This window comes from Aspergillus homomorphus (genome assembly GCF_003184865.1).
Source record: "Aspergillus homomorphus CBS 101889 unplaced genomic scaffold BO97scaffold_2, whole genome shotgun sequence".
Taxonomy (NCBI): domain Eukaryota; kingdom Fungi; phylum Ascomycota; class Eurotiomycetes; order Eurotiales; family Aspergillaceae; genus Aspergillus; species Aspergillus homomorphus.
The window spans coordinates 533,131-558,800 of NW_020291888.1; the positions used below are offsets into that span (position 1 = coordinate 533,131).

Genomic DNA, 25,670 nt, shown 5'->3' on the forward strand with positions numbered 1-25,670 from the left:
GGTAGCTCCACACTCTCTCCACTACTTATCTTTGGAGCTTCTTCCGCACCCGTTCGACTGCACCACACAGCTGTCGCAGCACACAATGGCAAGCGAAGAGAATGGTCAAGATCCTCCCAAGCGAGATGTTCGCAACCACTTGCTTTTTGAGATTGCAACAGAAGTCGCCAACCGCGTGGGAGGTATCTACTCCGTCCTCAAGTCCAAAGCTCCAGTGACCACGGCCGAGTATGGTGAACGATACACACTGATCGGCCCGCTCAACCGCGCGTCCGCAGCGGTCGAAGTCGAGGAGCTGACGCCCTCCAACCCTCGACTGGTCGAAACGATCCAGTCCATGAAGGAACGTGGCATCGAGATTGTCTATGGTCGCTGGCTGATTGAAGGCGCTCCCCGTGTGCTGCTGATTGACACATCGACCGGATACAAGTACTTGGACGAGTGGAAAGGCGACCTGTGGAATACCGCCGGTATTCCTTCTCCCGCGGGAGACACCGAGACAAATGAGACCATTGTCTTCGGCTACTTGGTGGCATGGTTCCTGGGTGAAGTACGTGAGAGCAACCGCAAGACGTATCGGATCAGAGTGCTAACCAGGCGGCTTAGTTCATTGCGCACGAGCGTCGCAAAGCAGTCGTGGCGCATTTCCATGAATGGCTCGCTGGAGTTGCCCTCCCCTTGACCAAGCGGCGCCATATGGATTTAACCACGATCTTCACCACCCACGCCACATTGCTCGGTCGCTACCTATGTGCGGGGTCGGTCGACTTCTACAACAACCTGCAGCACTTTGACGTCGATGCAGAGGCTGGTAAGCGCGGCATCTACCACCGATACTGTATCGAGCGAGCTGCTGCACATACGGCCGATGTCTTCACGACCGTCTCCCACATCACCGCCTTTGAGAGTGAGCACTTATTGAAGCGGAAGCCCGATGGTGTGCTACCGAACGGACTGAATGTGAAGAAGTTCTCCGCGGTCCACGAGTTCCAGAACCTGCACTCGCAATCCAAGGAGAAGATCAACGACTTTGTTCGTGGACATTTCTACGGCCACAACGACTTCGACCTCGACAACACGCTGTATGTATTCACCGCCGGTCGCTATGAATTCCGCAACAAAGGTGTGGACATGTTCATCGAGGGTCTCGCACGACTCAACCACCGTCTCAAGGCCAGCGGGTCGAAGACAACGGTCGTCGCATTTATCATCATGCCTGCCCAGACCTCCTCACTCACCGTGGAGTCGCTGAAAGGCCAAGCCGTCGTGAAGTCGCTTCGGGAGACAATTCACAACATCGAACAGGGCATCGGGAAGCGGATGTATGAGCGCTCCCTGGCATGGAAGGAGGGCGACAACATGCCGGACGAGAAGGACTTGATTACGAGTCAAGATCGCGTTCTCCTGCGCCGGCGGCTGTTCGCCATGAAACGCCACGGACTTCCCCCGATTGTTACCCACAACATGGTCAACGACCATGAAGATCCGATTCTGAACCAGATCCGTCGGGTGCAAATGTTCAACCACTCGTCGGACCGGGTCAAAGTCGTCTTCCATCCCGAGTTCCTGAACTCCTCCAACCCGGTGCTCCCGCTTGACTATGATGACTTCGTGCGCGGGACCCATCTCGGAGTCTTCCCCTCCTACTATGAGCCCTGGGGATACACTCCCGCCGAATGTACGGTGATGGGTGTGCCCAGCATTACCACGAACCTTTCTGGTTTCGGTTGCTACATGGAGGAATTGATCGAAAACTCGTCTGACTACGGTATCTATATTGTGGACCGCCGAATGAAGGGGGTGGATGACTCGGTGAACCAGCTCACGGACTTTATGTTCAACTTTACGCAGAAGAGCCGGCGGCAACGCATCAACCAGAGAAACCGGACTGAGAGACTGAGCGATCTGTTGGATTGGAAGCGCATGGGTCTGGAATATGTCAAGGCCCGACAGCTTGCTTTGCGGAGAGGTATGGATATTCTGCTCCCTGATGCTTAGATACCAGATGCTGATCAGGATACACAGCCTACCCCTCGTCATTTGGAACCGGTGACGATGTCTACGATATCATTGGCGGCACAGAACAAAAGATCTCGCGCCCTCTCTCGGTTCCTGGCTCTCCCCGAGACCGTTCGGGCATGATGACTCCGGGAGACTTTGCTTCCATCCAGGAAGTCAAGGAGGGCCTCAGCACGGAGGACTATGTCGCCTGGCGACTCCCGTAAGTATAGGCCTGATACCAATTGAGGAGGATGCAGTTGCTGATCGATCCTGAACGCACAGAACCAGCGAAGAAGAAGAGCCGGATGACCATTACTTCCCTCTCACTCTCCGCACGAAGAAATCCACCGATCGGCCTGCTTCCCCGCTCGACCGGCTGTCGCTGAACGGTGATTCATGAGTAGCTGTCCACCTCCGCCGCCGCCCCAGATATCACTATTCTTTCATGTGAAACATCTCAATATGTAGTTGCTGCATTTCCTGCCCGTCCTCTTGTCCATGCATGCTTGCAGTTTTTGACTATTGTCGACCCTTCCCTCTTGTATGTCCTGAATAAAGCGCATCGTTCCGTCCGCAGTGTGGCATTATAGGCTGGACTGCCTCTGCGGTCTGGCCATTTTCAGCTTGGTTCTTCACTCCCTGCTTTAATATTTGTATGCTCCATCTTCTTCCGCATGCCTCGTTTGTACATCCTCTCTACTCCGCAGTCACTTAGCCGATTGGAGGTCAGATACTCGAATGCAATGAACCACTCTGTCCATAACAGAACCTTTTTTCTGGGGTAGAGATAGAAAGCAGGAGCAGGGTGGTCCGAGACCGGAGGCCACAGCAGTGATTGTACTCGACATCACGCTAAGATGTTTGGGTCATTTAGTAGGACTGCGAGAGCGGGTCTTCGGAGCGGGGAGCTGCGAGAGGATTAACACGATCAAGGATTCTTGACACTCAGCCCAATTAGACTTTGAGAAGCATCCTGGAAACGAATAATCGCGCATTTCGGTGAGAGGGTAGGAAATTAGGAACTTACCTAGGAAGTCGAAGTCGTGGTGGGGGTTCCGCGTCTCTCCGTGGCACCTGGCAGGTTTCCTACCTTTCCCCGCCCTCTGTTTGTTACCTATAACTTCCGTGCCCTTCTTCCCCTCTTCCCCTCTTCCCCTCTTCTACTTCCACTTCTTCCTCTTCTTCCTTTCAACCTTCTGACTACCAATTGCTCTTCACTACCAACTCGTTCAATCACACCGCACACTCTCGTCCGGTACGACTCACGATGAGGCCACGCAATCAGGATGACCACCCGGGTCTTCTCGCTAGGGGTTCAGATGGATCAAGGTATCGTACTAGTATGATGGCAGTCACTGCTCGCGCATGACAGGTGTTCGACTCGAGCTTCGGTCCTCAACGCTTCCCCAGTGGTGAGGGCAGGAGCTCGGTCGTTCTGAGATAATACTGTCATAACTTGATCTAGATAATACTAGCGAAAGGACATGCGTGGCACTGATTATTCCATACCCCTGGGATCGTATAATGGAAAGGGGAGCTCTGTCTCCCCGTTGCTGACAACGTCCAGTACTTTGATCTTGACTTGAACTCTGTGCCAAGATGTCGACTGACAAGATCACCTTCCTGACCAACTGGTATGCAGTGATACTTCTGACAAGAAATCTCGCTTCTCATAGAGCTGTGCTGAATTTTGTGTTTCAAGGCACGCGACCCCGTACCACGCCCCCCTTTACCTCGCGCAGAGCAAAGGCTTCTTCAAGGAGGAGGGCCTCAAAGTTGCCCTGCTCGAGCCCAATGACCCCTCCGATGTCACCGAGATCATCGGCAGCGGCAAGGTCGACATGGGTTTCAAGGCCATGATCCACACTCTGGCTGTACGTGCTCCCCTGATCGACAACGTTCAAGACGGATCACTAATGATGAGGGTTAGGCCAAAGCTCGCAACTTCCCTGTGACCTCCATCGGCTCCCTTCTTGACGAGCCCTTCACTGGAGTCATCTACCTCAAGGGCAGCGGCATCACCGAGGATTTCCGCTCCCTGAAGGGCAAGCGCATCGGCTATGTCGGTGAATTCGGCAAGGTAAGCACACTACACCATGTCTGATCTAGCCCGCGCTGACCGCAACCGTAGATCCAAATCGACGAGCTGACCAAATACTACGGCATGACGGCGGACGACTACACCGCCGTCCGCTGCGGCATGAACGTGACCAAAGCGATCATCGAGGGCACGATCGACGCCGGGATCGGTCTCGAGAATGTGCAGATGGTCGAGCTCGCCGACTGGCTGGCGGGCCAGAACCGGCCGCGCACCGACGTGCAGATGCTGCGGATCGACCAGCTCGCGGAGCTCGGCTGCTGCTGCTTCTGCTCGATCCTGTACATCGCCAACGACGCGTTCCTGGCCGCCAACGGCGACCGCGTCCGCAAGTTCATGAAGGCCGTCAAGCGTGCAACCGAGTACGTCCTCGCGGAGCCGCGCCAGGCGTTCGAGGAGTACGTCGCGATGAAGCCCATCATGGGCACCGCCGTCAACCGGCAGATCTTTGAGCGGTCGTTCGCGTACTTCAGCCGCGACCTCAAGAACGTCCACCGCGACTGGAACAAGGTCACCAACTACGGTAAGCGGCTGGGCATCTTGGACGCGGACTTCCAGGCGAACTACACCAACGAGTTCCTGTCCTGGGAGCTGGATGCCGACTCCACTGATCCGCTGGGCGACCAGAAGCGCATGGCCGAGCTGCAGAAGGAGGTGGCTGACCAGGGCGGATTCCGGCGGTTGCAGGTGGCCTCTGCCTGAGCTGCTTGCTTAAGGGTTACAGCTTGGACAACGATTCAGGTTGGGTTGATGAGGCTCGCGGATTCGGAAGGGACACGTTAGCCATGCACTCGTTTCTATAAGTGACTGAATACTTATCATCTGCCTTTACCCTTTCCACATAACTGCGTAGCGTGAGATTCTACAGTCGTAGACATGGCACGTCCATCGAAATAAAATGGAATCTGATAAGGGTAAATTTATCATATAAACCCAAGACCATCATATATACAGAAACCAATACCAAACCTGTTGGAATTGGCAACACACGCAAGCTTATCTACAACCAACCCTATGGTTACCACCTCTCCGCCAGTCACCCTCTCCCACCTCGATAACCACTTACCCTTCCGAGTCCCAAACGAGCCCCTGATCCGCGCCTCCCCAACAAAGTCACATCCTCCAACCCAGCCTCCCCATCAGCATCAGCATGAGCATCATCACCATCCTCACCCTCCACCCCATCCAAAAGCCGCAGAAGCAGAAACTCCCCGTGTTCCCAATCTCCACCTCTCCGCAGAGCACCTCGCCCCCTCACCCGCCAGAAGAACAAGTAACCCGCCACCAGCACAACCACACACAACCCAAACCCAAGCACCATCGAAAAGGACGACTCCAGCACTAGAGTCCCCAGACCGTCTCCATCCTCCTCCTCATCCCCAGAAACCACCACCGCTTCCTCAGCAAGCGGATCCCAGCGCGCCAGCTTGGACGTCCCGAGCACATGGCCGGTGGCATTTAGAGCCACGACGCGGAGATAGCGGGCGCGGGCGCCCTGGGGGACGGGGATGGGGGTCTCGAAGCCGGATTTGGGGATGAGGGCTAACGCTGTCTGATCCCCGGAGGAGGGATCATCGGTGCCCTCGAGTAACCAGGAGACGACGTCCGTGGCGCCGTTCCAGCTAGCGGCGGCGCGGTAGCTGTAGACCTCGAAGGCGGGGCGGGTGGTGGGATGGCCGCGCCAGGGGTGCTTGAAGACGCGGTAGGAGAGGATATTACCTGTACCGAATTCACGCAGGGGACCGAAGTGGACGGTGCAGAGCGGGACGCCGTTTACCGAGAACTCCGTCCAGGCTGGATTCCAGCCATACCCTACCAGGACGGTGCCGCTGGCTGTCACCTGCAGTGAGCCCTGCGACTGGCTGCTTAGATTCTCGTCGGGGGTGGTGTAGACGTGGCGGAGGCGGACGGTGCGGTTCGCTTGGTTCAGGTCCAGGTATAGCCCACGGCTCGGGAGGGAGGGGGCGCCGGCGCCGCGCGACCCGTTGTCGAACAGCGTGATGGCTGTGTCGTTGTCGCGGAAGCGCGCGTGGTGCTGCCAGGTGAAGTTTGTGGCGGCCCGGCCGCCGTCGGGCGAGAGGTCCGTGAAGTCGTTGCGGCGTCCGCCTAGGCGCCATAGCACGGCGCCTGTGACTCCGGAGATGTAGGTCAGGCTGCTCGTGTACCGGCTCGAGATCAGGTAGTTGCCTGTCTGATCCTTGTCCACGCTGTTGATGTGGAAGAAGTCCCAGGCGGTCTCGCGCGACCCCCCGTTGCCTTCGCGCCCGCGCTCCACCTCCTCGAACCCGATGTGCTCCGACGCGTGCCACTCGAACCGCAGCGTCCCCGTCGCGATGTCCACCTCCTGGAACGTGCTCTCCCAGATCCAGCCGGCCGTCGGCCCGTCTTCCACGGCGGACAGGTCCGCGCGCCGCAGGTCGTAGCTGGTGAGCAGGGCCGTGTCGTCGCGGGTGATGTGGAATTCGTGCAGGTCGCCCGACAGGCCGCCCGCGGCGGAGATCTTGTACGCTTCGTTGTAGGAGGAGTCGAGCTGCACCGGGGCGCGGGTTGTCAGTATACCGGCTTCGCTTCCATGCAAGGGGAAAACGTACCATGTAGTAAGTGCCGCGACCATGGCCGACATCGGCGTCGCTGCCAGCCCAGAAGGTCAGATAGTCGCGGCCACGGTAGCGCTGGACGTTGAGGTTGTAGGTCTGCCCGTACTCCTTGGTCCAGACCAGGTGGCCGTGCTGGTCGAGGATCATGGGCCCCGGCCGGTGCACGCTGTCCCCGCGTGGCGCCAGCAGGTAGTACTGTCCGTCCTTGCAGCGCGCGCTCTCCTGCACCCAGTTGACGGCCAGCCCTACCGTCGTCGTCGACCGGAACTGTTCCGTCGGCCACGACCCCATGCGGCCTTGCTCGTACAGCTGCGATTGAAAGTATGGCCCTTCGTCTGCGCGTGTCGATGCCAGGAGGACTGTCGCCACGACGAGAATGAGGAGCCGGACTGGCGTCATGGTGCGGGCTTGTCGTGCTTGCGGGACATGTGTTGGGATCTAGTCGCGTCGCTGCGCATTCAAGAGAGCTTGCCCTTCAAGAGAGCGATTGCCATAGTCTTATATGAAGTCGCATCATCAAGGAAAGAAGCCCATGACGCTCCCTCCCTGACCGAGAAAAGAAAAGGTAGCCTGCGGATATATGATCTCCATCACGACGGCGGAAGATCCACTGTGCCCCGGGCCCACCCTCTCGCCGGAGGTATCGATAGCTGAGAGCATTAAGTAGGAGTACGAGTACTGTAATTGTCGACAATGCTCGTAAACGCGAGGGGTGGGTGGACGGACGCCTTTGGCTGAGCAACGGGCCTGACTCGTCTCTTGATTACCTGGTCGGGACAGGCGATGACGAATCCTGTGGATAAAAATATCCTCCCTGCTCACGTCGGGATACGATTCGTGGGTTGAGGGTTGGATTCTCGGACATCTATATTTGCTTTTTGCGCGCCCCTCAATTGAATGGGAGTGTTTGTTGAATTGGTGGGGGTTTCTGGGATTAGCGTATGCCAGTCGGTGCTTGTCGGTACCGGGCTGTTTGTGAAGTCCCCCCCCCTTGGTGCAAGTGCAGGGATCGAATCCCCGGTTTTTAGACCTCATCAGGGAAGGTCGGTCCTGTCAGCTGCTGACCACGTGGCATTATGTTGGGTTCAAAACCGAATGCTAAGTACTCAATGTATGCTGTATTTTCGTCTGGTAGTCCAGATAATCTATCTCAGAAGGGGGGTATGTATGCACTATTTAACAGAGAGACGGATGAGACGCGATAAATACAAAGGGAATCGGTATCGGTCATCCGAGCGTTTACTTGCTACGCTTGTAGATTTTGGACAGGAAGGCCTCGAACACCTCCTTCTTCAAGCCCTCCGCCTCGTTGATGCTGTCGATCTTGGTGCGAAGCTCGCCCACGACCTTCTCCTCGTATTCCTTGTAGACCTTCTCCAGGTCGAGCTCCTTGTACAGAGCCTTGACCTTGGCCTCCTGCTCGCCGTCCTTGCGACCGTACGCAGCATCGAGGACCTTGCGCTGCTCCGCCGTGCACCGCTGGATGGCCTGGTTGACCAGCCACGAGCACTTGTTGTCCTGGATGTCGGTGCCGATCTTGCCGATGACGGCCGGGTCGCCGTAGGCGTCGAGGTAGTCATCCTGGACCTGGAAGTACTGGCCCAGCGGGATGAGGATGTCGTGGGCCTGGCGGAGGTTCTCGGGGGTCGCGAGCTGGAGGTAGTGCAGGGCCAGGGCCACGGGCAGGTAGAAGCTGTAGTAGGCTGTCTTGTAGGTGACGATGAACATGTACTTCTCCATGGAGAAGTTGTCGAGGTTGACGTTGTCCTCGGGGGCGGTGATCAGATCGCACAGCTGGCCCAGTTCGGTCTGGTAGGTAATCTCGTGGAAGAGCTCGACGAGGTCGATGTAGGCGGGGTGCGAGCGGAAGTGCTTCTTCAGGATGATGTAGATGCCCGACTCGAGCAGGAAGGCGTCGTTAATGGCGACCAGGCCCACGCCGGGGTGTCGGTACCAGCAGGGCTGGCCGCGGCGCGTGATCGAGCTGTCCATGATGTCGTCGCTGACCAGGAAGAACGCCTGGAGCAGCTCCGTGAGCCAGCCGAGCATGCTCAGGTGCTTGAACTGCTCGTCGCTCAGGGGCTGCTTCAGGAGAGCCAGACCGGTATCGGGGACGGAAAGACCGCGGTTGAGTTTTCCACCGGGGACGTTGACATCGAGGTTCTATGCATTGTAACGAGAGAGAGGGTATTCGTCAGTCTCGCGTCTTCTAGAATGGATAAGGGGCGTTGCTCGCGTGCGACTTACCTTTTCGAACCACTCGAGCGCATTCTGAGGCAGGTTGTACTGCTTCGCAGAGTTCAGGAGATCCTCACGAATTGCGGGGAAGATAGCCTCGAACGAGGCACGGCTGGTGGTGGAAGCCATGTTGCGATGAGAACAAACACAAGAGGCAGGGAGAGCGAAGAGAGGAGCGTAGGAGAAGTAAAAGAGAGAGAGAGAGGAAGGTCAACAATGGCCGAACAATAGTTAGTGGGGGGGCGCCGGGGGGAGGGGAACAAAGAGGACGGGGCAGGCTAAAGATCGATCAATAATAATGCCACTGCAGGCCCGGCAAAGTCCAATCCAATCCAATCCGATCCCGCCCATATTTTATTGATTTGGCGCGGTGAGCCCCGCTGTTTGTCCTGTTTGTCACAACACCCCCAAACAGGAAACTCCAGCTCCGGCCGCATAGTTACTGTATCTTTGTTGTTGTACAAGCATTTGACCTTCTGGAAGCTGTTATCGCGTGATTGTCGACTCTCTATTTTATCTCCAGCCATTTACAGCCGACGTGGCTATTCGGACGCGTGTCAATTGCTTCCACCTTTTCACCGCGGACCCCATCAAGCGGTCCGACGCTCAATCAGGCTCGTATCGTGCAATGGCCCTTGCGCATTACTGAAAGCCAGAAGCCTTCTCAAAATCTCTTGACGAATCGCGCAATACATCAACCAATATATCTGCGTTCGCGCGCAGGAGACTGACCGCTAGATGGCTGCTCAATTTACAGACGAAAATATCAAGGAGCTGAAGTTCCGCCTCGAAGATGCGGCGATCAAGTGCTCCGAACGATGTCTCTACCAATCAGCCAAATGGTACTGTCGCGAACTGACTTCTCCACAAGCTCTACCATGTAGGAAAGCTGACAGACGTTTGTAGGGCTGCAGAGATGCTCGATTCGCTCGTCCCCGTTGACCAATATGATACAGACCCCGACTCGCCCATGGACCTCCCCGATGCTCCGCCGACTCCGCAGAATCCCTACCTCCGAACCCAAGATCCCTTAGAAGCTGCGCTCGAGGCGCAGGAGTCTTACAAATTTCTCCTTGCGAAGTCATACTTCGACACCCGCGAATACGACCGCTGTGCGGCGGTCTTCCTACCCCCGACTATATCTCCCATCCCTCTCGCGACGGCGTCGCCGAACCCGAAACATCGACAGTCGTTGACTCCGCAAAAAGGTAAATCTAAGGCGTCTCCGTTCTCCGGGTCAAAAGAACACGGTGTGACCAGGAATCCATACCCCAGGCTCAGCCAGAAATCTCTCTTCCTGGCCTTGTATGCCAAATACCTGGCAGGCGAGAAGCGCAAGGATGAGGAGACGGAGATGGTACTGGGTCCTGCTGATAGCGGCTCCACGGTCAATCGAGAATTGCCAGATCTGGCTCGAGGGCTAGAAGGCTGGTTCGCCGAGCGACGGGAGAAGGGGCTGGAAAGTAGGAATCAGGGCTGGTTGGAATACCTGTACGCCGTGATACTCCTCAAGGGACGGAACGAGGATGAGGCCAAAAAATGGTTGATTCGAAGCGTGCACTTAAACCCATTCCACTGGGGCTCATGGCAGGAACTGAATGACCTACTGGCCAGCACGGAAGACGTACGTATACGTCAGCAACATCAGACATGTTGGTCGCTAATGGTGGCTTGCAGCTGAAACAAGTCGTCGATCTTCTCCCACAGAACATCATGACCCTCATTTTCCATGTCTACTGCAGCCAGGAACTATATCAAGCCACCGATGATACTTATCAGGCTCTCTCCGAGCTGGAGACAATCTTCCCCACAAGCGCGTTTCTCAAGACGCAGAGAGCGCTCCTCTACTACCACTCGAAAGGTGACATCGTCTGCATGAGCCTATCCGCACCGAGACTAACCGTTATCACAGATTTCGAAGCAGCATCACATATATTCACAGACATACTCATCACCTCACCCCACCGTCTCGACAGTCTAGACCACTATTCAAACATTCTCTATGTGATGGGCGAGCGCCCACAGCTAGCCTTCGTTGCGCAAGTCGCAACAGCGACCGACAAGTTCCGTCCCGAGACCTGCTGCGTAGTAGGAAACTATTACTCCCTCAAATCCGAGCACGAGAAAGCAGTGATGTACTTCCGCCGCGCCCTGACCCTCGACCGAAATTTTCTGTCTGCATGGACCCTGATGGGCCACGAATACATCGAGATGAAAAACACACACGCCGCGATCGAATCCTACCGCCGAGCCGTGGATGTGAACCGTAAAGACTACCGAGCCTGGTACGGATTAGGCCAAGCGTACGAAGTCCTCGACATGTCGTTTTATGCTCTGTTCTACTACCAGCGCGCCGCCGCTCTGCGTCCCTATGACCCCAAGATGTGGCAAGCTGTGGGATCGTGCTATGCGAAGATGGGTCGCATCGAACAGAGCATCAAGGCTCTGAAACGGGCCCTTGTTGCTGGCTCATACTACGCGGAGGATGTCTCCCAGGTCAGCGGCATGGGCGGTGGCCCCGCACGCAAGATCCTCGACCCCGAAACCCTTCACCAGATCGCCACCCTCTATGAACGCCTGGGCGACGAGGAGGAAGCCGCCACGTATATGGAACTCACCCTGCGGCAGGAGTCAGGGCAGGTGGTCCAGGACGAGGAAGACGCCTCTTCCGACAACGAGAACGACGATGATCAATCCGGGACCGATGTCCCGTCGAGCTCGCGACGCGCGCGCAAATCGTCGACCAGGGACGAAGAAGAGGAGGATACCTGGCACGGCACGGGAGTCACTGCGACCACGTCCAAGGCGCGGCTATGGCTCGCCCGGTGGGCGCTTCGGGGCGGCGACTTGGATCGCGCAGATCAGTTGGCGGGCGAGTTGTGTCAGGATGGCGTGGAGGTTGAGGAGGCGAAGGCTTTGATGAGGGATGTTCGTGCTAGAAGGGAGGGCGGTTGAGACATCCGCGGTTCAGTGCCTCGTGCCTTTCGAATTAGCCAGGCGTTTTTATATGGAAAGTTAGGCTGTATTGTATCTCTTCTAAATATGTATACCAACTTGCCAAGGACCTGTATTTCGGTCACTCGTCTATTATATAACGCTGTGCAATTAAAAAGACCAGGTGTAGAAGACAACAAAGAGGCCTCGATGCTCATTGCATCACGCATCCACTATACAAGGTGACCAGAAGTGTGGCACCGGCACACAAAAACGAGACGGGCGTGATAGAACGGAAAGAATAAAACCTCACCCCCCTGATGCACCTACGGATTACCCCACCGTGAACGGGAACAACTCGCCCAGCAGAAGCATCTCACGTCTGTTGAAGCTGATCGTGGCCTTGGGCTCGGTATTTCGGTGTGCGATCCGCCCACGATCCTCCGCACATCCGCGCTGACACTCAATAAGGGTCTTCGAGCCTGCATGAATCAGTGGTTTCGAAGCAATCGTCCCAGGGCCGTTGAGATCCCACTTCACGCACGCGTAGAAGTCCCGTCGGCCGATCGATTCCCAGGTTTGACGGAGGCGGAGCCTCGCGTCGTCGAGGTTCAGGACACTTCGGTCGAGGATGAAGATCTTGCCGGCTGTAGGGAGTCTTGTGCTTCTGGATTGCAGGGCTTGGGTGATGCGTTTGCTCAGGTCGAAGAGGAGTTTTCCTAATGCGGATTTGCTGCCGGCGAGGATGACGAGTCCAATGCTCGGAGACGATACATTGGTCTTGGTGTTGTGTATCGTCAGGGTATCTAGAAAGGCGTCAAGCGATTGGTGGGGTTTCTCGGCTTGTTTTTCGGGGCTCAACGTTGAGGTAATGTATACGGGAAATTGCATGAGTGGAAATGCGATGGAATTGTTGAGTTTCTGGGTTCTTTCTATTGGTTTGGCGTAGCTAGTTCTGCGCTTTGCTTGAGATGAGCTGCTGCACTGTCCGGCTTCGACGGCCTCGGCGCGGGCTCGACTCTTGACTGTACCGAGCTCACGATGCTGAGGGTCCGGCTTCCCTGCTTGTGTAGCATCGATGATCTGGTTTGCATATTCTCGTTGGCGGGAGGTATGAGCCGAGAGGTTCTCATTATCGGTCAAAGGATTTTGCTGAAAAGCATAGTCTGAAGTTGATGAGACTCGCTCGACAGCCCCATCAGTGTATATGGGTATTGTACGGTTGGTCGGAAGCTTCGGATCATTGTATGATCTGGCCGGCGTGTTTGGCCTTCGCAAGATTCTAGAAACCGGTGATGCAATACTTGAAGTCTCACTCGAAGAAATTGCAGCGGTGGTGTCGGTTCCTGACCTCAATGTAGAATTTTGAGTTGAAGAGATGCTTCCGGATCGGTTTACCACATAATGTGCTGATCCAGGACCAAGTTTTACACGCTTGGACCATTCGTTTCTCTCTTCGTCCAGGTCATCTGAAGGAGCAGCCCGGGCGTCCTCGGCTAGTTGCTGTAGCTCAGCGTATGAAGCTGCATCCTCAAAAGCCCTGTCCCAGTGAATCTTGGTGATCCTTGGGAAGCGAAGCGTGAAATACCCGGCGTTAGATGGCTTTTCGAAGCCACTGCCCAATACCTCAACAACGAAAGGCGTCTTAAACACAGCTTCCATTCTGGACGTGACATTGGCCCCATATTGAATCGAGAACCCGTGGCCTGATTCGGGTTTGCAAGCACAGAACTCGCCGAACTGATTCAGTATTTGCATGTTCTTTAAGCTCATGCAGTTGCGGTTAATGACGTCCACAACCTTGAATTTGGGGGAGACATTGAATTGCAAAACAGCATCTTTGTTTGTGAGACAGCCGATATAGAACTCGGTCCAAAGCAATTTCTTAACTTGGTGAAGAGCTGTAGCATCTTGGGTATTGTACCTGGCGCCGATTATTGCGAGGTCAAGGGTATCGCCCAACCCCGGTATGTAATCCTTTTTCAGCTTGATCCAGCGGCCGGACGTGTTATTCTCGTGGCTGGAGAAGATGGTAAAGTAAGGGTCTTCACACCCTTTGAGTACAAAACCCTCCCACCGCTGTGCGATTCCGGCAGAGAAAATGCTTTCTAGACGAGATTGACCGTCATGTCGTGAGAAATCGATTACTTGTTGCTCAGCGATATCTGCACGCCCAGGGATCACTTGTATGGTGTCTCTGAGAATTAGGCGTCGTTCCCGATGCGGCCGCTTCAGACATATATTGTCGTCCAGAAGCAAGATATCAAAGAAAACTATCATTAAATGCTCATGGGATTGCGGTCTGGCTGCGATTAGAAACGGAATCCTGGGTTATAGCCTCTGTTTGACTCACGGGGAATCGCTCTCAGTACCAATGAAGGTGCCGGACCGAGATATCAATTTACGCAACTTGTGAAAATCCATGATCTTGCCGTGTTTGTCACTCCACACGAGTAGTTCGCCTTCCAGTATGCATCGATGGGAAACCTTGCACCCAGGTGTCCCTATCTTCAAGGAATCTCTTATGACTTGATGAATACCTGCCCGATCCACAGTTGAGTCTTTACCACTCTTAGAGAATATCTGAATGGAATTAGGGTGTAGCGCCAGGTCGATATGAATCTGACAGTACTCGCCATCATACTTTCTTTCAATACTCATTCGACGATGATTGATCATGCGACAGCAGTGCTTGATGCTCCGAGCCTTATAGTAATCCGGTCGACCGATTTTTACACCGGTCCGAGGTTTAAGGTGTTGTAACGCCAGATATGCCAGGTCCTTGGCCAACCCAGGCTCTGGATGTGGTGGGAAATGGCTTATTGGGTCTGAACGAAGCATGCTGAGAGCGCCCTCGAATGTGTCCTGGAAGAGAAGGAGAGGAGGAAGAAGAAAGTGAAAGCTCCGCAGAGTCGACGGGAGAGGAAACATGACCGGAAAATAGCTTTTGAGTATCATTCGTGTTAGCCATTTTGCGTCTCTACTCGTCAGTCGCTTGTAGAGCGAACCCAGGGCCTGCTCGACATCAACCGCAGTATGCTGCTTTCGCACTCGGGGAGCAGAGAATCTGCAACGGGCAGCAATGCTGTTCAATGCAGAATCAATCTCCTCTACAGTTACCTCACGGCCGTGAACAAGGCCATTCTCAGCCTGTCGCATAACATTCTCCACGCATTGTCCGAGATCGACACCTCCAGCGACACGCCAGCGCTCGAGCTCTTCTCGTCGAGAAGAGCCAAGGAGTAGACATCGCGCTATTATCCTTGCCAGTGAGGATTCCTGCAGCCAGTATACCCTGTCTGACCTTCTCTCCGGAAACATGCAGGACAACAAGGCGAGAAGATCAGTACCATTGCCACGGATTTGTTTCCCATGTTGAGCGAACCATCGGGTCACAGCTCGCACGTCGGGATTGAAAGCTCTCGCCTCATGCGTAGCCTTCAGAATCCTGTTGTCTTCCAGAGAGGAAAGCAAATCGCACAGATGAGTGAACTTGAAACCCATCAATTAGACCGGGCAGAGGGCGCGCTGGGAGTGCCGGACGCGTCTACCGCTTCCAGCATCGAGGCACCGCTTACTCAAGATGCTGAAACTTGACGAATACGGACTGCACATCGGGACAAGGAGGATTGACGGCCCAAGAGCTATGGTGGCCTCTAAATTGAACCTGATTTTAAGACAGGAGTCTGAAAAAGGTCGGGGAAGAGCCCACCAGCCTGCAGGGGGACGCGTCTATGGATCACGAAGGCACGTGATCCGAACCAGGTTTAGGTCTACGGTATGTTTCACTCATCTACTCCATGGAAACAACGTAGTGGCAGACAGGAGAAGGTGTTGATCATGCTCATGAATTTCTTGTATAAAATACAGAATGCGCGAGAGTGTATAAGTTTCTGCACAGAACCAGTCAATTCTAACCAACGAGGGTCCCAGTGGTCCAGTTAACCATAAGTAATTAGAGAAACAATGACACCGCCAAACTCCAGGCTTTTCAAATTAAGCAACGAGACAAATAGGTGAGACTGATCGGCTGAAGGGCATAACGGAAGTTTGCCGGTTACAAGATACCCTGTTTTTGGAGACTGATGAAGTGTTAGCAATCATGTCCTCAACAAGACCACGGATGGGGTTACATACTCAAGATAGATCCTCTCCGGCATGACGTTTCCTTCCGCATCCTCCATCTGTACGACGTTGTCACGGTTGTCTCTATCCTTCTTGCGGTCCTTTTCGAGCTTCTCCCATAACCGCAATGCCTCATCGATTCGAGTGATCTCGCGGAAAAGGTTGGTGTTCGATGTGATGCCCAAGCACTTCAGACCGAAAATGTGCAGAGCTTCAGAAAAGTGCTTGTCAAAGGCGCGGCGACCCATGTATACGAAGTTTCCGCAAATTTCGCATGGGTATTCCACACCAAGACCATGCAGCTTATAAAGCCAGTAAGGAATGGGCTTCCCGTCCCAAGCAAGTGGCAGCTTCAGAGGGTTGTAGATTCGGTCGTCCCCTTCGTCATCAGATTGATCGTTTCCACGATCTCCGCCGGGATACTCCGACTCGTTCATGAGCGCCTCGAGCTCCATCTGACGTTCCCTTTCAGTCATGCCCTGCTTGCGCTCGACGTTGATCTTTGTCGCCTCACGCTCTGAACTGAGAACTTGTGTAAGAGACCGGACGCGATGTTCCCGCTCTGCTACCGCGCGTTCCTTGAGTTTGTGGGCACCTGAAATCCCAGCACCTGCAGATGGTGCAGGTCTGTCGCCGGAGTCTCCAGCAGCTTTACGAGCCTCAGCAGCTCGGATGTGCTTCTTGCCCGTCAAATGATTCTTGTAGACATTCTCATTCTTGAACTCCCTCTCGCAGTCGGCACACCAGATACCCTCGCCGGTCCCTTCAGTCTTAGGACCCTGAGCCCCATTCTCGGCCTTCTCCTCCGTCCATCCCGGAACTTCGTTAGCCGACCATTGCTTCTCGAATTCCTCGTCGAAGCTGGCAAAAAGCTTGCCAAGATCCTGCAGTGGCCGGACCTTCTTGATAAAGCTTTCCAGGTAGCTCGCGAGTCCGCCAACGTACTTGAAGTATTTATCCGAAATTTTGTTGCTGCGCTTGATCGGAAGCTGCGGGGGCGTGAAGGCATCGAAGATGTCGAGATACTGAATGTACGAAAGTCGCTTGACTCCAGGAAGATTGAGGTACTCCTCGTGTAAGGTCGTCAAATCCAGGAACTGTCCGTAGCTCTCCTCTCCAGTAAACAGATTGTCAACTTCCATCCCCGTCGTTTCGCCGTCGCCGAGCTGACGGCGCTTGTAAGCGCGCTCGAGATTCTCGACCGGTTCATTGGGATAGCGCTTGTGAAAGTCCTTGATTTCGTCCAGCTGTCGGTAAAACTCCTCGAACTGGTCGCCGGTTGAGATAGCTTGAATTTCCTTGTTGCGCGCGCCATCAGCATCTTTATAAATGTCAAGCAGCCTCTTCGACTGCTCTTCTATGCGGTTGAGGAAGTGTGAGATTTCATGGTCGCGATTGAGGCGATCCCGTAACTAAACAGAAAGGCGATAGTTAGCATCTGCAAATGACTGCAACAACGGGTGAGCACGTACGTTACGGGGCTCTTCAGCAACGCGGTCGGCAATAGCCTGCTCCAGCCGCTCCAAATCCTCATGAATAAATCTCTGTTCTTCAAGAAGCATGTTGAAAGTGCGCACCAAGTCCCGCTGCGTGAATGCGATGTAATGCTCACCCCAGATTGGAGGATGTTACGCTGCCATATCGGCGCCACTCATGAGAGCTTTGCGGGCGAAACACGGTCACGTGGTGCGGGCGGTGAGCCCTCGATCGCAGCGAAAAGTCGCGAGCTCCGGCCACTCCACCAGACCAGCACCCTCGATTCCAGAATCGATATTCTGTCCGTTTGATCAAATTATAATATCAGATCTCAGTGGATTCAACATGGCGGACGGTATTGACAGACGCGCTGATGGTATGGCTCAATGAATGACATCAAGATCGACTTATCATGTACTGACGACACAAAATCAGACCGGATGGAGTTCAACACCTCGAAGGAGGTCACTGTTGCTCCTACCTTCGAGGATATGCACCTGAAGGAGAGCCTGCTCCGTGGTATCTATGCTTATGGCTATGAATCCCCCTCCGCTGTTCAGTCTCGCGCGATCGTTCAAATTTGCAAAGGTCGCGATACCATTGCCCAGGCGCAATCCGGTACCGGTAAAACAGCTACGTTCTCGATCAGTATCCTTCAGGTCATCGATACCGTTGTTCGCGAAACCCAAGGTCTGTGGTACACCACCTTCATTGCATGCGCAAAGCTCACAGAGATCAGCTCTTGTCCTTTCCCCTACGCGCGAACTCGCCACCCAGATTCAATCCGTCATCATGGCCCTCGGCGATTACATGAATGTTCAATGTCACGCTTGTATCGGAGGTACAAACATTGGAGAGGACATCCGGAAGCTTGACTATGGCCAGCACGTTGTGTCAGGAACGCCCGGTCGCGTTGCAGATATGATCCGCCGACGCCACCTGCGCACCCGGCACATCAAGATGCTGGTCCTCGATGAAGCCGACGAACTCTTGAACCGCGGTTTCCGTGAACAGATCTACGATGTCTACCGTTACCTCCCCCCTGCCACCCAGGTCGTTGTCGTCTCCGCCACCCTCCCCTACGATGTGCTCGACATGACTACCAAGTTCATGACCGACCCCGTGCGCGTTCTGGTCAAGCGTGACGAGTTGACGCTCGAAGGAATCAAGCAGTACTTCATCGCTGTCGAGAAGGAGGAGTGGAAGTTCGATACCCTTTGCGATCTCTACGATACCTTGACTATCACGCAAGCCGTCATCTTCTGCAACACTCGCCGTAAGGTCGACTGGCTTACCGATAAGATGCGCGAAGCCAACTTCACCGTTTCCAGCATGCACGGAGAGATGCCCCAGAAGGAACGTGATAGCATTATGCAAGACTTCCGCCAGGGCAACTCCCGTGTCCTGATCTCGACCGACGTGTGGGCGCGTGGTATCGATGTGCAGCAAGTCTCCTTGGTCATCAACTACGACCTCCCCACCAACCGTGAGAACTACATCCACCGCATCGGTCGTAGCGGTCGTTTCGGCAGAAAGGGTGTTGCCATCAACTTCGTCACCAGCGACGATGTGCGAATCCTCCGCGACATTGAATTGTATTATTCTACCCAGATTGATGAGATGCCTATGAATGGTGAGTGCTTCTGTTTAAAATCAGTCACCCCTGACGTTCTCTTCTAACCTCAATCATGACAGTTGCCGATCTTCTTTCTTAATCTACAAGCTCTTGCTACCGTTCACAAAGCCAAAGTTGTGCTCAAGCTACGGGATGCCCTGCGAATCAACTCTTTGCGAGCTGGCACCCTCCCCAGTCGCTTCCCACCATGACCGAGAGAGGGCATATAGGCCCTGGACAATCCTTTGCAGGCAAGACGGAAGTCAAAATAGTGTGGAGGAAATGGGAAAAATACTAGTCTGGTCAGTACCATCGATGCACCCCTACCGTCACTTTTACAAGAGCAAATGCTAACAAATTACCAGTTATATCACCTTCAAATGATACTTTTGCAAGGATTGTCTCTGATCTGAGGTTCATATCAACACCCGACCAGCGTTTTGCATGTTTTTGTCTATCTGCTGTGGCGTTCGATCTCGTTTTATCTTCTGGAGTAAATCAAGCTGTATCTGGGGGTTCTTTTCTTTTTTACTTATGGTCTGGAGATACACAAAACCATTACTTTTCCTTCCGACTTGAAAACCATATAAAAGCACCTGGCTACTTGGTGAAGCCTTTTGTCATACCGAACTGTTTTCCTGATACATTGTAGTTGATTCCAGGCACTGTTCAATTCAGTCTGCAATATAGCACGACTCCACAGAGTAAAGCAAGCTACACCAACTGCACCGTCAGCCATCATGCTCACCGCGGCTACCCCAGGAGCAGCAATAGCATACCATTAGAGCTTTCCAAGCTTGGACAGCGAACCACTCAATACTCAAAGCAAGAGTGCTGAATTCCGGATATGGGGGGGGATGCGAAGACATCAAAGAACAAAAGATAAGTAAAGATAATGATACCTATGATAAAGTAGACCACAATGAGAAAACACATAAGACAGGCCCAAGTTTCCACTCCGGCGCCCTTAAACCAGTTCCTCGATTTGTCCCAAACTTTCCTGGTCACCCAAACCACGGAGATGGAATAAAAAAAAAAGCCAAAAAGGCGGACTCGAGGGGCTGTGGCATGTAAGTCTGTGTATGTAGAAAAGGCACAAGGTATGGATGAGGATGCAATGCCTGGAGGAAATGGAACAGGTCAATGCTGAAATGATGGAGGGGGGTGGGGAGAAAGTGAGTTCAAGGAATCGATGCACAACATATACGAATGTGTACCAAAAGAAAGTGGCGCCTGCACACCTTTATTATGTAGATCACTGGAATGGCCAGAGAATGCATATATGCAGGGATTGCGAGGGAAGCAATAGTGGGGAATCTGGTGAAGATAATGTGGAAATAGGTGGGAGGTCGCTCAACCGGTTACAGAAGGTCTGAGTATAACCTTTCATTGAGGTATGATAACAACATCCGTAGAGGCAGCATGATACGCTGCCCCAAAAGCAGTCCTTTTTAAAACCGAGACGTTGAACGCAGGGCACTCGTGCGGGCAAACCCATTTCCCGACACAGTTCTGTGTTTACCCGCTGCAGTACTCGGTCGTGTATCGCGTTCTCTGGTCCATCTTGAAGGGGAACAGTCAGTCTAGAAGACACAAACCATGGGGTAAATAGGTAGAGATATCTCACATTCTGACCATGTTATCATCGCCTGCTGAGGCGAACATCCCCGAGTTGGATGGGTTCCATGATAAAGAGTTCACACATCCACGTGTGTGTGCTTCCAGGACTTCGACGAGAGTTCCATTTTCTTTGTGCCAAATATAAATACGAGAATCTGTCATGAGGTTAGCAAGAGACATCCAAAAAAGAATTCGTCGCTTACCTTCGCTTCCACTAACGATGAAATTGTCAGCAGCGCCTCCAAAGACGCTTCGGATAACGAAATTGCCCTGCTTTTGCCCCTGAAAGCGCCGTACGACATCGGTCGTATTGAGGTCAATGAGTTGCAGTTGATTGTCGGCCAAGTTCACAAGCAAATATCGAGAGTCCTTGCTGACAGCCACAGATGTTGGTCTGCTTTTCGTTGTAAGGCAGTATTCTTCATCACGTGTCCCAAAGTTATAAACATGCAACTTCCCCTCGAGATCTGCTGCGATCAACCTCCGACCGTCGGGAGTCATGGTACAGTCCTGTACACGGAATCCCCCACTCCAGGTGTGCAGGTTCAGCCCACGCATGCTCCAATAGCACAGTTGCGAGCTAAGATCAAGAGAAGCCGTGACAAATGTCTCCCCATCCGGAGCCCATGCTGCAGATGTTACGGGCTGCCGATGATGATTTATGGTCAAGATACAGCGACCAGACTGGACTCTTTGTCAGTGATGCGAAAAGCATTGCGATACCCCGAGGGGGAAACCTACTTCGACGCTCCACACGCGAGCTGTCTTGTCCTGAGAGCAGGTGATGAGCTTGGAATCGTCTGGGCTGAATTCGCAGTGCACAACACCATCCGTGTGCTCCTTGAGCGTGTGAAGTACTGTAAAGGTGTTTGTGTCGTAAAGTATCACTGTGGAATCCTTGCAGGCCGTAACCAGCCTGGTACCATCATGTGAAAATGAGCACCACCACACTTCGTCCCGTTGCTCATTTAATTGGATCTCCGTTCGCAGAGGGAAATCTTTTCGGTCGCACATGTGGTCCGAATAGAGAGAAGGAGGATTTGCGGTATTGTGATACAAGCACTGATTAATTTGATTTTGCTTGACGTGATCTAAGAGAATAGCAAGACGGTTGTCCGGGATCATAACAGACGGCGAAATGAATTCTGATTAGTTGTCAGTATAAAAATGCCGATGAGATACGATGTGCCACGTACTCGATAACTCGGACAGCAGACGTTCTCGAGAAGAGCTTATAGGGCTATCCCAACCAGCCTGGTCATGAAGATGCTCTGGGGGGCACATGAGGAGACTATTTAAGAGTTAGTTCGAGACAATTCCAGTTGTCAGACTAGATTTGTTTCTCAAGAGAATCTCACCTCGAAAGAGCATGTAAGCGACTGATGTCGTAGTTCAAGGGTGTTAGCTCATGCCGGAGGACAATTAAAGCTGCGCCCAAGTCCCGAGCCTCCAGCAGCTCCAGAAACTTCTGTTGTCGAAGGTAGAAAAGCATCTCATTCTTTTCAGCGTGCTCAACCAGCACTAATCGCTCTTTGTTCGCGAATTGCTCACTGCGACTCCCTCCTCTGCCGTTGTCCCGCTCATGCTGAAACGACTGAAGCAAGATCTGTTCCGCTTCAGCCCATCGTCCCTCAAGAATCGCGGCCCTGAACGTAGCGACCGCCGAGCTTTCCAGTTGATAGCCGCTCTCTTTACTCAATAACGACGCTGACCCATCGTAACCAAGCTCATAAAGACTCTGTATCAAGATTCTTGTAACCTCCTCACGGTCGTGACCGAAGTAAGATGAGGAATTCAACCTGGATTTCTGTAGTCCGTTCGTATGTATTTCTCCATTAGAGGCTGTGTGCGAGGCTTGCCCATTCAGTGAGAGGGGGAAAGCCGCCTTCTGGGACGGGGAGGCAGGCGATCCATTCAGTGTATGGGAAGAGCCATTTGTACTAGAGATCCCATCGGGACGCATATTTGCCAGGCGCCTGCGCTTGGAGAACGGTGCGTAGCTCACCGATGGAGCTTGTGGTTGAATTTCTTGATGGCCGGTCTCGCTTGCCGTATGACCTCCCGCAAGACCTCCCGTCCCCTCTGGTGTCAGGCCGCGAGTGGTAGGTGTGGTACTACGACGACGTCGACGAGAAGATCTGGATGCTATACCAGGAGCGCTTCTCGTACCGGACTGATCGCTGACAACCGAGTTACGGAGGGGCGACGCGGATAGGCCGCTCGTGGCGGAAGTGGTGCGAAGTGGCGGCGGGGATTGGAGGGGTGGAGGGGGATCAGGGTGGTCGGGAGTGGCGGAGGAGGGTATATATGGTGAAGGATTGTCTGCCAGTTCGAATGTTTCTGGATCTGCCCTTTCACCTGGCTCTGTTGGAGAACCAGGGGAGCAGACCTCTATCAGTGGCGGTTCACTGATGTTCGCCGATGGTTAGGGTACGTCGTCAACCTTGTCACGAGCCTCAGCAGTCTGCCAATCTGCTTGTCAGAGGGTATATATTAGCATGATCTGTATCACATGGCGTCTAGCTGTGCGTAGTGTATGAGTGTGGACGGAGAGTGCTCCTTACGATAGACAAGCGGAGAAGTCTTATCGGGCTTGCACGGCTCACTCCAAGGAAAGGTCACCGGATGTCGGGAATGGGGAGAGCTAGGAAGATGAAAAAGAGAGCCAAAATCAGGTTTAGAAAAAGCCGGAGTGACCGAGCCGAAAATAAGTAACAGCCTTGTCAGCGAGCGAGAAAGGATATTATGGACGAGGGGGGGAAAGTTTCGGTGGTTGATTGATTGATTGAACGAGGAACAACTGGAGGAGCGGAGGTTGAGGTCGAGCACATCGGCGGCGGCTGTGACCGAGTGAGTGACGGACTAACTGACTGACCGTCTGTCTGTCTTCCGTGGGGCCAAGCAACCCCGACAATCAATGCTTATTGAATGCCTATCAATTCCCAGTCCCCTCCCCCCGTGCTCTTTTCTTTACCCACACCTGCCCAAACCACTAGATACATAAATCACTGCACTCGCTCGTCTACTCCGCATTTGTACTATACCTGATCCCCAGATTTAAATGCTGGTTTGGAGTTTCAAAATTATCTGATCAGTCGGAAGACTCGAAACAGACGGTTCATAGAAGCTGTTTGCTGCCGATATCAAGAACTATGGACCGCAATATCCATCATACGGGGTTATGAGGGTATGACGATACATTAGCCAAAGGACACCTCGTTCCCGTAGTATCTTGATCACTTATCAACACAATACTCTGGAGCCTTTCTATCCGGTGCTTTTATTCGCTTCACGCCCTCTGCTGCTTCTACCTACTATTCCTGAGTTCTATATATCGAAGAATTCAGGTATTGTATGTCCGCTAGCTCGTCCCCAGCCGGAGTGGAGCAGAGAATGCCCGCGTCACCTGAACCGACAAAGCCCCCTCGATCGAGCAAGCAGCTGACACGCAGTTAACTCGGTTTCAAAATACTCTCAAATGACACCATCCGACATTTATCTATCCTTAGGAAACACGAATCTGAGGGGCACGAACACAGTTCCGCAACCGATATTGGCCACCGATCAACCGCAGCCAGACACATCACCTGCACACCTGTCTAGGCACATGGAATGAGTTGTTCTCATGCCTGTTTCCTCAGGGGCACGGTACCCCTACCCTCAGGATCAATCGCTAATCGGATGCCTATCTGCCTTCCTGACGGCTATCAATTAGCGAGTATGAAATAGTAGGCGTGCTATGCAGGAGCCCGAATCCGCCACTACGATTCATCTGGCTTAGTTTCACGCCGTAGATGTACCCAACCGCGCCCATCCTGGGGTGGCAGAGACGCAGAGTGGACATCTGGTACCACAGACCTCAACCCAGGTGGAGAGAGGTAGGTATGCTGGCCAACTCCGGACCCACAAGCTCCTTCTCACAAGTGTCATCGCTCGAGAGATGTACTCGTACGGAGGTTGTCGGAGTACATCCATGGTACGCAATGCTCGTTCTTCTGGGTATAACGGGACTTGCTTACAAGCGAATCACACAACTCCTTGCAGATGAAAATAACTAGATAGTCGAAAGGCACCCCACCTTTGACGGGATAAAGTGAGAAACGGCTCAGGCAGCGGTACAGTAATTGACAATGGGATCGCTGTGAAGAAATTCGATCGGGTCATTCTCCGGAGAATAAATTAAGCAAGAGACCTTGCAAAGCCCCCGAAACAAAACGTTTGTCGACGGTATCTAAGGCACGACATTCCTCACCGCTGCTTCCTCCATGCATCGTTCCGCCGGGAGCTCCTGGATTCGACACTTAGCTCACAAGTGGCCATGTTCAAGTGGTTTATTTCTTGCTGTATGGTTGTTATGATAAAGGCGATGCGTGCTGTCGAGTAAACATGGGTCTCAGCTTTACTGCACGTCCTTCACTCACGCATGTTCATTTGGCGCTTCCTGAACGTCTACCATCACAGATTGGCAAATTGACTGAACGATTCTTAGCACAGATTAGTCGTCTCAGCATTCTGACGGATTATAATCAGTCTATACTGAACTGTGGCGATTTCGAGATTCACTACAGTCAAGACTCTCGTCTCGAAGGTACAGCAACGATAGAAGTGTCGTGTCCACAATCACAGCTGGCGAACTTCATGTTCTGGAAGTTATACTCATTACACGGTGCTCCATTGGAAATTATTGAAGAAAACTGTACAGCTAATCTTTCTTTCGATGACTTGATCGATTTATAAAGCTGTGAGTCAAACAATGGTCAAGCCAGTCAAAGCTATCATTCCCCTGACCTTGCGACGAATCATGTTTGCATGACATTTCTAAAGTGCCAGGCTTATTCCTACCCTCACTGGTTTTGGCCAAACCGAGCTTCCACAAGCAAAGGTCTGGGGAAGTGTCATCCAAAATTGTAATTCATGACCGATGTCTTGGCCGACGACGTTATTTCGTCGGAGGCTCCAACCCGCT

General features: G+C 53.3%; 9 protein-coding genes across 9 annotated transcripts; 4 read left to right on the forward strand and 5 right to left on the reverse strand.

Annotated features, from left to right (window-relative positions):
- Positions 1 to 85: 85 nt before the first annotated feature.
- Positions 86 to 2,401, forward strand: BO97DRAFT_420207 (glycogen [starch] synthase; the record flags this gene model as incomplete). Its single annotated transcript, XM_025696634.1, has 4 exons — positions 86 to 550; positions 607 to 1,969; positions 2,026 to 2,221; positions 2,284 to 2,401. The coding sequence occupies 4 exons, from the start codon at positions 86 to 88 to the stop codon at positions 2,399 to 2,401; spliced, it is 2,142 nt and encodes a 713-aa protein (XP_025555970.1).
- Positions 2,402 to 3,206: 805 nt separating this feature from the next.
- On the forward strand, positions 3,207 to 4,926 carry BO97DRAFT_402440 (NMT1/THI5 family protein). Its single transcript, XM_025694504.1, has 4 exons — positions 3,207 to 3,635; positions 3,704 to 3,875; positions 3,932 to 4,081; positions 4,133 to 4,926. Exons 1-4 carry the CDS (start codon positions 3,601 to 3,603, stop codon positions 4,799 to 4,801), a joined length of 1,026 nt encoding a protein of 341 aa, XP_025555971.1. The 5' UTR covers positions 3,207 to 3,600; the 3' UTR covers positions 4,802 to 4,926.
- A 105-nt stretch (positions 4,927 to 5,031) lies between these two features.
- BO97DRAFT_402441 (arylsulfotransferase family protein) lies at positions 5,032 to 7,502 on the reverse strand. Its single transcript, XM_025694505.1, has 2 exons — positions 6,691 to 7,502; positions 5,032 to 6,629 (listed from the first exon to the last, which is right to left on the reverse strand). The coding sequence occupies exons 1-2, from the start codon at positions 7,093 to 7,095 to the stop codon at positions 5,136 to 5,138; spliced, it is 1,899 nt and encodes a 632-aa protein (XP_025555972.1). The 5' UTR covers positions 7,096 to 7,502; the 3' UTR covers positions 5,032 to 5,135.
- Positions 7,503 to 7,935: 433 nt separating this feature from the next.
- On the reverse strand, positions 7,936 to 9,063 carry erg20 (bifunctional (2E,6E)-farnesyl diphosphate synthase/dimethylallyltranstransferase; the record flags this gene model as incomplete). Its single annotated transcript, XM_025696132.1, has 2 exons — positions 7,936 to 8,859; positions 8,944 to 9,063. The coding sequence occupies 2 exons, from the start codon at positions 9,061 to 9,063 to the stop codon at positions 7,936 to 7,938; spliced, it is 1,044 nt and encodes a 347-aa protein (XP_025555973.1).
- Positions 9,064 to 9,672: 609 nt separating this feature from the next.
- On the forward strand, positions 9,673 to 11,889 carry BO97DRAFT_381864 (anaphase promoting complex subunit CDC23; the record flags this gene model as incomplete). The annotated part of the gene is made up of 4 exons (XM_025693269.1): positions 9,673 to 9,776; positions 9,841 to 10,558; positions 10,612 to 10,795; positions 10,847 to 11,889. The coding sequence occupies 4 exons, from the start codon at positions 9,673 to 9,675 to the stop codon at positions 11,887 to 11,889; spliced, it is 2,049 nt and encodes a 682-aa protein (XP_025555974.1).
- Positions 11,890 to 12,222: 333 nt separating this feature from the next.
- BO97DRAFT_360269 (ATP dependent DNA ligase domain protein) lies at positions 12,223 to 15,372 on the reverse strand (the record flags this gene model as incomplete). Its single annotated transcript, XM_025692351.1, has 2 exons — positions 12,223 to 14,170; positions 14,222 to 15,372. Coding segments are annotated over 2 exons (3,099 nt in total), but the record flags the coding sequence as incomplete, so codon positions are not given.
- A 334-nt stretch (positions 15,373 to 15,706) lies between these two features.
- BO97DRAFT_402443 (SF3a splicing factor complex subunit PRP9) lies at positions 15,707 to 17,602 on the reverse strand. Its single transcript, XM_025694506.1, has 3 exons — positions 17,466 to 17,602; positions 16,006 to 17,405; positions 15,707 to 15,950 (listed from the first exon to the last, which is right to left on the reverse strand). The coding sequence occupies exons 1-3, from the start codon at positions 17,553 to 17,555 to the stop codon at positions 15,926 to 15,928; spliced, it is 1,515 nt and encodes a 504-aa protein (XP_025555976.1). The 5' UTR covers positions 17,556 to 17,602; the 3' UTR covers positions 15,707 to 15,925.
- A 212-nt stretch (positions 17,603 to 17,814) lies between these two features.
- BO97DRAFT_430885 (ATP-dependent RNA helicase eIF4A) lies at positions 17,815 to 19,184 on the forward strand (the record flags this gene model as incomplete). Its single annotated transcript, XM_025697464.1, has 4 exons — positions 17,815 to 17,845; positions 17,905 to 18,159; positions 18,209 to 19,102; positions 19,165 to 19,184. 4 exons carry the CDS (start codon positions 17,815 to 17,817, stop codon positions 19,182 to 19,184), a joined length of 1,200 nt encoding a protein of 399 aa, XP_025555977.1.
- Positions 19,185 to 20,535: 1,351 nt separating this feature from the next.
- Positions 20,536 to 22,667, reverse strand: BO97DRAFT_334934 (WD domain protein; the record flags this gene model as incomplete). Its single annotated transcript, XM_025691417.1, has 6 exons — positions 20,536 to 20,647; positions 20,712 to 20,859; positions 20,908 to 21,388; positions 21,446 to 21,849; positions 21,901 to 21,995; positions 22,063 to 22,667. 6 exons carry the CDS (start codon positions 22,665 to 22,667, stop codon positions 20,536 to 20,538), a joined length of 1,845 nt encoding a protein of 614 aa, XP_025555978.1.
- Positions 22,668 to 25,670: the final 3,003 nt, after the last annotated feature.